Consider the following 12276-nt stretch of genomic DNA (forward strand, 5'->3'; position numbering starts at 1 on the left):
CACCATCACGGACCATTCTAAACCATCAAACACCGTCACGGACCATTCTAAACCATCAGACATCATTATTGATCATCAAACACCATTGCTGACCATTCTAAACCATCAGACATCATTATTGATCATCAAACACCATCACTGACCATTCTAAGCCATCAAACACCATCACTTACCATTCTAAATCATCTGTTTCAGTACAACATGAGTGTTTGTTGGCGTTGCTAAATGATGTTGGGTTGATGGACTGGCCACAAAAATACAGAAACAGAATTGGCTGCATCGTTCACATTATTAAATACTGTAAAGACCCGTCAGAACTTCTGTAGATAGACCCATCAGAAGTTCAGTAGTAAGACCCACTACATCAGAACTTCTGTAGATAGACCTATCAGAACTTCTGTAGTAAGACCCACTACATCAGAACTTCTGCAGATAGACCTATCAGAACTTCTATAGTGAGACCCACTACATCAGAACTTCTGTAGATAGACCTATCAGAACTTCTGTAGTAAGACCCACTACATCAGAACTTCTGCAGATAGACCTATCAGAACTTCTATAGTGAGACCTACTACATCAGAACTTCTGTAGATAGACCTATCAGAACTTCTGTAGTAAGACCCACTACATCAGAACTTTTGTAGATAGACCTATCAGAACTTCTGTAGTAAGACCCACTACATCAGAACTTCTGTAGTAACTTCTGTAGAAGGTACGTTCTTCACTAATCAACCAATCAAAACATCAGAAATGTCTCAGTCAGAAGGTCCCAGAGTTTTGCATCTGGTCCATGTTTCAGTCTCAGCAGATCCTGCAGTCTGTAAGGCAGCATGAGGTAGTGCCAGCCGTGGGGTGGATCTCTAATGACTGGCACGGCGGCTGACCTACGGTCTCTGAACCAGTCTGCTCTTTCCCTCCTCTTGCTCGGCCAGTTTGAAGTGAGTGTAGGCGAGGATGCCGCAGAGGGTGCAGCCGATGCCCAGGCCCTGGTTTAAGGAGAGCGGGTCGTGGAAGAGGACGTACCCGCCCAGCAGCGTGATGCAGAACTTGAAATGCCCGAACATGTTGTAGCTGTGAGGATCAGAGTTAAGAAGCGATACAGTTTACAGGGTTTCAGCTCAGACGTTTCATGTGGGTACCAAGGGCGAGAGATCTATCAGATGTTGATCTGATGGAGGTTCCTCATAGTTCAGGTGTCAGATTTGATCAGCATTAAGACCTGGGGAACTTTAGAGGGTTTTCCATCCACCAACTTTTTGCGAATTTTGAAAATGTGCATTAAAAAACCTGGATGGTAAAGCTCAAAATTCGAAAAAAGACCCAAACATCGCAAAAAAAGTTTTCACGCTTGAACGAGGTGGAAAAGTTAAGAGTATCGCATCGGTGAAATGCGAAAAAAGGGATGGAAACAGGTTTTGTGAATAAACTATGGCGTTTCAAGCTCTAAGTCACCATTTAGTATTTATTTATTATAGACTATTCTCAGTCCAGCAGCGGCAGTGAGGTGTTTAAAAACTTCATCAGCATATATATATAGTTTAAAACTGAATGACTGTCAACGTGTGTAGCGTACCTGAAAAGGTGTGATGTTTTAAAGACTGCTGGGTCATGTGCGCTGCCGGGAGAGCCAACACATACATCACGAATCAACAACTGGTCATCCACAAGTTCCTGCAAAACAATCGATGTCCATCCCTTTCTATTTACATAGTCCCTGTACCCGACTGCTGGAGGGAGGATTGGAATGTGTGTACCATCCAGTGCACCGTACACCTGTGGTATGTGCTGCGCTGCATAATTACGCTGCGCTATTTCTTCTGCCTCCTGCGCATTCGGTAGCACGACGTAACGTTTCATTAGTTTTGATGTCATTGCTTGGCGTACAGCGTGTACACTACGGTGAACTGTTGTTACGCTCACGCCGAACGTCTCGCCCACTACCCTGTACTCCGCACAAGTGGCCGGCTCGTACAAGGCAATAGCGATCCTCTTTTCAGTCGGCACGGGTGGCCGGTGACTGTAAACTTTCGGCCCTACAGACGACCCGATCATGGTGCATAGCTCATCAAAGGCTGATTTTGACATTCTGAAATTCTTGATCCGAAGCTCGTCTGAAAAATGGTTCTGCACAATGTGCTCCCAAAATTGTTCAGATGCGAGGTGAACGTCGCCGTGGCACGGAGATTTGAGCCCACATTAGACGGGCCATCGCTCGTTCTGCTCGACGTCTCTTAGCTGCAAACAACATAACCATACAAAGATGGCAAATGGTTGTAAATATAATTCTACTTAAAGCAAAAACCGAATTAAATCTCTCCATCTTGCTCGTTCCTCTGCAGCGCATTGACCCGTCATGTAAAGGTTTTTTCGCATAACTGTAGTTGATGGAAACGCGAAATTTTTCGCTTTTTTTTCTGCCGATATTTCGTAAATGCGCATTACACTTGCGAAACGTTTGGATGGAAATCCGGTTTTTGATTAGGACCAGATCAGTATGAACAAGACAGCAAGTAGTGTCACAGGCAACCGTAATGAGTACCAACCAACAGTGGTCCGAGGGGTCAATTTTCAATGTTTATTAATTTTTATCAACCGCTTTGTCATGGTGAGGATCAGGGTGGGTCCAGGTTCACCAAGAAATACTGCACACGAGCAGTAGATCCAAGAGTGAAGTAAACAAGTGCAAGAGTCTTAATCTCTAGGATCTCAGATCTGCTATCAGCCGACTGGGCACCTACACAGACACATGATTGTCCGTGTGTCTGTAGGGGGAGGAACAACGGCTGAACAGGGTTCCTAGTCGCTGGAGCAAGTGCGGCCTTTGCTACCCAGTTAAAGCCTGCATGAGGACGGATGGCAGTGTGTGGCTCTCCGAACACTATACTGCACCCGGAGACCCCACAATTGTTCAAAGCTAATCAAATAAATAAAAATAATAAATAAATAAAGGAAATGAACACATATGACAAGTTCAGTGCCACCTGAAAACACGGCACATGGAACAATATAGAATGGACAGGGCACCAAACCTTCAGAGGGTATCACACACTCACATTTACCCACTCACATATCACCACTCCACCTACTGCAAGTGTTTGGGAGGTGGCGAAGATTCGACCACTGTATGTTTCCACTGGGTACCACCGGGTTCAATTTCCAGGTGGGGAGGTCCGGGTCCTTTCTGTGTGGAGTTTGCATGTTCTCCCCATGTTCGAGGGGGTTTCTTCTGTGTGCTCCAGTTTCCTCCCACAGTTTCACACAGTGAACTGCACCCACCGCGACCCTGACCAGAATAAAGCCATGGTAACACAGACAATGAATGAATGTTTCCCACGTGTTTTACACTTTGCTCAGTTGTCGTTCAGTTTGATAAAATGAGGCCACATGTTTGATTGTTTACCGCGGTCCAAATTACACACTGTCTTAAAGTTAGCAATGCACGCTAGCTCGGATATGCTGTTGTGTTAATGCGTGATGCAGTAACGTAGACAGGTCCTAGCAGATACACTACTATATTGCCAAAAGTATTCACTCACCCATCCAGATCATTGAATTCAGGTGTTCCGATCACTCCCATGGTCACAGGTGTATAAAACCGAGCACCTCGGCATGCAGACTGCTTCTACACACATTAGTGAAAGAACGGGTCGCTCTCAGGAGCTCGGTGAATTCCAGCGTGGTACCGTGATGCCACCTGTGCAACAAGTCCAGTTGTGAAATTTCCTCACTACTTAATATTCCACAGTCGACTGTCAGTGCTGGTATAACAAAGTGGAAGCGATTGGGAACGACAGCGACTCATCCACCAAGTGTTACCACGTAAAATGACAGGGCGGGTCAGCGGATGCTGAGGAACATAGTGCACAGAGGTCACCAACTTTCTGCAGAGTCCATCACTACAGACCTCCAAACTTCATGTGTCCTTCAGATCAGCTCAGGAACAGTGTGTAGAGCTTCATGGAATGGGTTTCCATGGCCGAGCAGCTGCATCCAACCCCTACATCACCAAGCGCGATGCAAAGCGCCGGGTGCAGTGGTGTAAAGCACGCCGCCACTGGACTCTAGAGCAGTAGAGACGTGTTCTCTGGAGTGACGAATCACGCTTCTCCGAGTCTGGGTTTGGTGGTCACCAGGAGAACGGTACTCGTCTGACTCGTTGTGCCGAGTGTAGAGTGTGGTGGAGGGGGGATTATGGTGTGGGGGTGTTTTTCAGGAGTCGGGCTCGGCCCCTTAGTTCCAGTGAAAGGAACTCCTAATGCTTCAGCAATTTCATGCTCCCAACTTTGTGGGAACAGTTTGGGGATGGCCCCTTCCTGTTCCAACATGACAAGGTCCATAAAGACATGGATGAGCCAGTTTGGTGTGGAAGAACTTGACAGAGTCCTGACCTCAACCTGATAGAACACCTTTGGGATGAATTAGAGCGGAGACTGTGAGCCGGGCCTTCTCGTCCACATCAGTGTCTGACCTCACAAATTTGCTTCTGGAAGAACGGTCAAAAATTCCCATGAACACACTCCTAAACCTTGTGGAAAGCCTTCCCAGAAGAGTTGAAGCTGTTATAGCTGCAAAGGGTGACCGACATCATATTAAACCCTGTGGATTAAGAATGGGAGTCACTCAAGTTCATGTGTGTGTGAAGGCAGACGAGCGAATACTTTTGGCAGTATAGTGTACGTACATACGTCCTTTGTTTACAATAATAGGGTCATTATGTTTAGGAACCGATAAGCAGAACCTAAATTTAGTTCCCGACCCTGGTGGCGGAATCCCTGACTGACTGATTTCACCACCGGTACCCAGGACCTAAATAACGAAGCTTTCTCTGCACAATATTCAACCGAACTGAGATCTGAATCCAACATCTCAAACATTCAGTAAAATTCCTGATCTGATCTAGCTACATTCAGAGATCAGATCTGGAGAAGTGGGCACAGTTCACCCTCTGGATTTAAAGCCGGGGGAAGGATACGTGACGGCCGACGTGTTCCCGATGATCCAGTAGATGGAAAGATTCACCAGGAACGCTACGATGCCCGAGAGGAACACCATCACCTAGAGACAGAAACAAGAGAAGAACATTCTGATAATCAATCTGTACTACACTATATGCTCAAAAGTATTGGGACACAACCACAACAGTCACAAACAGGTGTAATAAATCTATTATATAAAGGAAATTATGTGCTTCACACTTTGCAGCATCAGTTTAGGGAAGGTCCTTTCCCGTTCCAGCACGAGCGAGCTCTATAAAAACATTCAACATCCCCACTCAACAGCTCTGGAATGAACTGGAACAACTAAACGGGCACAAATCCTTACACTCGTACTTCAAAGTCTTGTGAGGAGCTTCTCAGAAGAGCGGCTGTTGTTCTAGCTAAAAAGATCACACAGAGGTCACTCTGTTTTATTTCCATTTGTTTTTGAAATAGGACGTCCAGCAAGCTCATGCTCAGGTGTCCAAATACTTTTGGCTGTTTGGTGAAGTATTAGTATCAAACCAATACAGCTCTGATTATATACAAATAAGGTCACATTTAGGTAAAGAGTTAAAGGTAAAATGGAACAGAAAATGAAATAACTGTATTTACGTGACTGAAATGTAGCCTGGTCAGGGTCATGGTGGGTCCAGTTACCCCAGAATCACTGGGTGATGTATAGTAACAGACCTCTGAATACATTTACATTTTTGGCATTTAGTGGACGCTTTTATCTGAAGCGACTTACAGCACTGTGACAGTATATACAGTCTAAGCAATGGAGAGTTAAGGGCCTTGCTCAAGGGTCCAACAATGGCAACCTGGCAGAGTTGGGGCTTGAACCAGCGACCTTTTGATTACTAGTCCAGTACCTTAACCACTAGGCTACAACTGCCTAGAATAGAACACAATCCTATGCAGGGCGGTCTATTAAGCTCGCTCACTGGCACTATCGGCCGGACGGGCGGGCATCTACGCAGACATGACTGGGAATGTCTGAAGGAGGAAGAATCCCTACGCCCAGTACTTCCTAATGGAACCGGACCCACAGCGACCCTGACCAGGATACAGCGGTTCAGGAAAACAAAATAAATGGGTGTCCACATGGGGGGTTAGGCACCACGACGGATTGGGATCCTGTCCAGGGTGTGGTACTGTATTGCACCAAGCGATTTACGGGAAACCGGACCCACAGCGACCCTGACCAGGATACAGCGACCGATGAGAGCGAAATAAATAGATGTCCACATGGGGGGCAAGGTGCCCTGACGGACTGGGATCCTGTCCGGGGTGTGGTACTGTATTGCACCAAGCGATTTACGGGAAACCGGACCCGCAGCGACCCTGACCAGGATACAGCGGTTCAGGAAAACAAAATAAATGGGTGTCCACATGGGGGGCGAGGTGCCACGACGGATTGGGATCCTGTCCGGGGTGTGGTACTGTATTGCACCAAGCGATTTACGGGAAACCGGACCCACAGCGACCTTGACCTTGAATATAAATTGGTTGCAAAACAGACAATGAATGAATGGATGAACATCTCGGGTGGCACACCGGTGCTACCGGCCTGGCCTAAAGGCCCTACAGGCACACACTAGGCTGTGTCTGTGTGAGGGAAGGTCGGGTAGGGTTTCTCCTCAGTGCTGCTGCAACAGCGCCCCCTGCTGTCGAGAGGTGGAGGAACACAATACAGCTCTGTGAGATAATCCACCACTGACTGGTGTAAAAAAAAAAAAGGCGCCAGCAGCCTTGCGCAGCGGTGGCACAAGCAACAGAGGAACTGTAATAGGGAAGTGGAAATGACTAAATGGGCAGGATGCAAAAACAAACCCCTACCCTACAGCCCTAGGATACAGTCAGTGATAGTCGTACACACCAGAAAGCGCATTTATATGGTGGGTGTAGCTCCTGAAATAGCTCCTTTGGACATACCCAATTCCCTTTGCACGCATCAGCCTCGACACGTATGAAAGACCACGCTATCCTCAGAGGTCAGTGGTGGCTCAGTGGTTAAAATACAGGACTAGCAATTGGAAGGTCATTTGTTCAAGCCCCATAGCTGTCGGGCCCTTAAGCAAGGCCCTTAACAATCAACTGTTTGGATTGTAAGTCGCTTTGGATAAAAGCGAGCAGTAGTAGCTCAGCGGTTAAGGTGTCCTATAGTAACCTTAACCAGACTAGTAACTGGAAGGTCGCTGGTTCAAGCCCCACAACTGCCAGGTTGACACTGTTGGGCCCCTGAGCAAGGCCCTTAACCCTCAATCGCTTGCAATGTATATGGTCTCAATAATAAGCTGCTAAATGCTGTCGTTTCTGTGCCCTGACCAGTAGGTGTCGCTGTAGCTGCTGTAAGGACGTGCTGACCACGCCCCGTTTAATCTTCTTTAAAAGGTCTGTTTTGGTTCTTCACGTCGCGTGGCTGGGTGGGGTTCAGCGTACAGAATAAAATGGCTTTCTGTTGAGCCCCCTGTGTGTAAGTGTAAGTGTATGTGTGTGTGTGTGTGTGTGTGTGTGTGTGTGTGTGTGTGTGTGTGCGTGTGTGTAGGACATTCCTGTGGCTCCTGCGTGAGGGCGTGTCCGCCCGCAGGAACAGAGGGACCGTTCTCGGACGCTCACTCACCAGCGCTGGCAGAGACCAGGGGCCGAAGATGCCGCCCTCCCCGGTCAGAGGTTCGAAGAAGGGGACGAGTGTGAGGAGGAAGGCGGAGGACATGGGGGCCTGGTAATACAACAACTGCATGGAGTTCACCTGTAGCTCGTGCTGCTTCGCTCCCACCCACTGCAACACACACACACACACACACACACACACACACACACAGAGAGTTAGGAACAGTGGGTAGAACCTGCTGGACTCTTAGACCTTTGTGACAGAAATGTTGATTTACACTAGAAGTATTAATACATAATCAATTACTACTTAGAAAATGTAGATCCCCTCATGGCATTTTTGATGTGCACATGGCGTACTTGATAAGAAGTGCATCAGATGCATTGTATTTCATCCACAACCCAACTGTGGAATCTTCCACTGTCCTACAAGGTCACCGATAATATATACAAGGATGTTTGTTATTATTATGGTTATCGCATCCACGGAGCCTTGGTATGAGACTCGGTCGGTGTGATCCGAGATTAAAACTTTTCTACTCACAATTCAGTCTCTGAGGTATTTTTATTAAGGATCTTCTACAACTTCTTGGTACCATGGGCATGGCGGTGATGGTGGACGGGAGTTACTGAATAGACCACTGAAGTCGTGCGTCATTCTGTAGTCCTCGTTATGCCCATACTTGGAGACCCGGGTCTAACTCAGATTTCCTATGGGAAAAATCGGCTCTAACGCATCCTGTGCTGAATAAACACGTTCAGAACCGATTCTGCAGTAAACAAGGAACAAACAATCAAATAAATGACGAAAGGTTCTGCAGGGACAAACTAAGGGAGCGTCTAAAAAGTGCATAACAAGCACCGCAGAAAGGAATCAAAGCAAATTAATCTCACATTCATTTAGGGATGGAATGTAAACAAACATGCTGCTCCTACAGGCACCAAGGTAAAGGAAAGTTCACTATATGTACAAAAGTATATGGACAATCCATTCCAAACCCATGCATATTTATTTTTTCTTTATAGGTTTGCCATCACTCACTCTTCTGGGAAGCCTTTCCACAAGACTTTGGAGTGTGTCTGTGTGGATTTGTGCTTATTCAGTCAATGTACTACTCTGTCTAGGAAACCCTCATCTGTATAGAGCATGGTTAAAGAGAAAGGGGGCTTCCCCAAACTATTTCCGTGATGTTAAAACCATGTCATTTACCTTATATCATATTAATACACCTGTTAGGAATGTATGTAGCAGAAACAACTACATTTAATCTTTAAAAGGGGTGTCCACATACTTTAGGCCATATTTATTTTAGCAACTGAAGGTATCAATTCACATCCTGTCCCAACTTTTTCTGAAACTGCGCTTTATATATTATATTTATATCATTTCAGCCTGGGTGTGTAAGAGCCGCCCCACCTACCACTTGATACAGAGAGGTGACCAGCACTCCCAGTGTGGCGAAGACGATTCCCAGTAGGTTAAACTTCACATCGTAGTAGGAGTTCAGGATCACGCCCAACGTTATCGGCACCTTCCAGAGAGAAATAAAACACAACAGTGATTAAAAACAGTTCACAAAACCGCCTTCTTGTTTCTACACTCACTGTCCATTTTATCAGCTCCACTTACCATATAGAAGCACTTTGTAGTTCTACAATTACTGACTGTAGTACATCTGTTTCTCTACATGCTTTGTTACCCTCTTTCATGCTGTTCTTCAATGGTCAGGACCCCCACAGGACCACCACAGAGCAGCTATTATTTAGGTGGTGGATGATTCTCAGCACTGCAGTGGCACTGACATGGTGCTGGTGTGTTAGTGTGTGTTGTGCTGGTATGAGTGGATCAGACACAGCAGCGCTGCTGGAGTTTTTAAATACCTCATTGTCACTGCTGGACTGAGAATAGTCCACCGACCAAAAATATCCAGCCGACAGCGCCCCGTGGGCAGCGTCCTGTGACCACTGATGAAGGTCTAGAAGATGAGCGACTCAAACAGCAGCAATAGATGAGCGATCGTCTCTGACTTTACATCTACAAGGTGGACCGACTAGGTAGGAGTGTCTAATAGAGCGGACAGTGAGTGGACACGGTGTTTAAAAACTCCAGCAGCGCTGCTGTGTCTGATCCACTCATACCAGCACAACACACACTAACACACCACCACCATGTCAGTGTCACTGCAGTGCTGAGAATCATCCACCACCTAAATAATACCTGCTCTGTGGTGGTCCTGTGGGGGTCCTGACCATTGAAGAACAGGGTGAAAGGGGGTAACAAAGCATGTAGAGAAACAGATGGACTACAGTCAGTAATTGTAGAACTACAAAGTGCTTCTATATGGTAAGTGGAGCTGATAAAGTGGACAGTAAGTGTAGAAACAATGTTATGGCTGATCGGTGTAAATCGGGCTAGTTAGATTGTAGCTGTTGGATTAAGCCACATCAGATTAAAAAATAGGGTCCAAAAAGTCATAAAACATACATGGAACAGTGGGCTCTTGGTCAGGGTCAGGAAAAGAGCCAAACTGTTTGATTATACTGAGAGGAAATGATGGTAGATGGTAAAATCCAAAACAAGGATCGTTTTTGGCCACTACGATGAACAATGTAGCTGCTGTTTGGTCAAACTCTACCAATTATGCCAGGCTGACTGGATCAAAGACCCCAAACAGATGTTCCAGCAGCTTGTTGATGGATATCAAGAACTAAAACGTATATAAAATGTCCTGTCTGCATATTTTTGACCAGGAACCTTTATGAAAGATCTCAAGATGTGTTCTAATCAATCAAGTCCATGGTCAGCACTCACCAGGGTGAGTTTGATCTTGTTGGAGAAGGTTTTCCTGTAGAACACGGTCTGGATGAGGATGATGACCGGGGTGGTCATGGCTTTGGCCAGCTGGTAGGTGCCAATGCTGTTGTTCTGCAGGGAGAGGTTGGTGAAAGCCACGAAGCCACAGAAGCTCAGTGCCAGCAGAAGAATGCTGGAAGGTCTCAGGCTCTTCGGGTGGAACATGTCCAGCTTCTGGCACACGTAGAGTCCGAGCCAGGTCACCACGAAGTGCACCAGGGTGAGGGTCATGTTGGGGAAGCCATAGTGCACGTAGATCCACTTGTTCATGAAGACGATGCATATGGAGGAGAACAGATTGACCAGCAGTCCAGCCACGATGTGACCCTCCGCCAGCAGCCTGCCCACCTTCAGATTCATCTCCAGATCCTACTGCCTGCTGAACCTGGGTGTGAGGGTGTCTGGAGGAACGGAGGAACCGAGGAACCGAGGAACTTCCTACTTCATTCATCCGTCCATCACTGATCCACCACTGTTTACTGCTGCTCATCACACTCCATCCATACAGCGAACATGTGAGATCACACACAAGCGACGCTTTTCAGCAAGGGCGTGTCCCAATCCACACAGCCTACACTCCACTGTAGTGCACTAGATACCTAGCTACAACCGATGTACACCGCTCCTGAGCATGTTTCGTTCATTCGTTCATTCATTCATTCATTCATTTATTCATTCACCCTGGTCAGAATCGTGGTGCCACCCAAAACATCTTAAGAATCAAACACGTATTCATTTACAATTCACTCCCTCACACATTCACTTATTCACACATCCACTTATACTCATATTCATCCATTCACACAAATCCACTCACTCGCTCACTCATACATTCAGTCATACATCCACATACACACAATCACTCACTCACATTCACTCAGTCATACATCCACATCCACACATAATCACTCACTCACTCACATTCACTCAGTCATACATTCACATCCACTTACACACATAATCACTCACTCACATTCACTCAGTCATACATCCACATCCACTTACACACATATTCATTCATTCAATCAAATCCACTCACTCGCTCACTTATTTATTCAGTCATACATCCACATACACACAATCACTCACTCACATTCACTCAGTCATACATCCACATCCACACATAATCACTCACTCACTCACATTCACTCAGTCATACATTCACATCCACTTACACACATATTCACTCACTCACACATTCACTCAGTCATCCACATTCATTCACACAAATCCACTCACTCATTCACTCACACATAAAACATTTGCTCACACATCCACTCACTCTCTCACATTCACTCAGTCATACATCCACGTACACAATTCCACTCACTCACAAGCTTACACATATTAACTCACTCACATTCACTCAGTCATCCATTCACTTATACACATATTCACTCACACAAATTCAGTCATACTCATATTCACTCTGTCATACATCCTTATCCACTTACACACATATTCACTCACTCACACATTCACTCAGTCATCCACATTCACATACACTCATATTCACTTACACAAATACACTCACTCAATCACACATTCACTCAGTCATACATTCACTCAGTCATACATCCACACCCACTTACACAAATTTACTCACTCACACGCTTACACACATTAACTCATTCAGTCATACATTCACATCCACTCACACACATATTCACTCACACAAATACACTCACTCACACTTCCTCTTACACACATTCACTCAGTCACTTACTCTCTCACACAAATCCACTAATTCAATCACACATTCACTCGCTTCATTTCAAACTCAAACTCAAAAGAAGCTTTATTGGCATGACAAATAAGGACATTCGTATT

The 12276-nt window shown here is 45.9% G+C and overlaps 1 protein-coding gene across 1 annotated transcript; it reads right to left on the reverse strand.

Annotated features, from left to right (window-relative positions):
- Positions 1 to 728: 728 nt before the first annotated feature.
- On the reverse strand, positions 729 to 10920 carry slc35e3 (solute carrier family 35 member E3). Its single transcript, XM_063007267.1, has 5 exons — positions 10405 to 10920; positions 9014 to 9124; positions 7603 to 7761; positions 4973 to 5055; positions 729 to 1071 (listed from the first exon to the last, which is right to left on the reverse strand). Exons 1-5 carry the CDS (start codon positions 10804 to 10806, stop codon positions 885 to 887), a joined length of 942 nt encoding a protein of 313 aa, XP_062863337.1. The 5' UTR covers positions 10807 to 10920; the 3' UTR covers positions 729 to 884.
- Between the last annotated feature and the right edge of the window lie 1356 nt (positions 10921 to 12276).

This window comes from Trichomycterus rosablanca, chromosome 1 (genome assembly GCF_030014385.1).
Source record: "Trichomycterus rosablanca isolate fTriRos1 chromosome 1, fTriRos1.hap1, whole genome shotgun sequence".
NCBI classification, from domain to species: domain Eukaryota; kingdom Metazoa; phylum Chordata; class Actinopteri; order Siluriformes; family Trichomycteridae; genus Trichomycterus; species Trichomycterus rosablanca.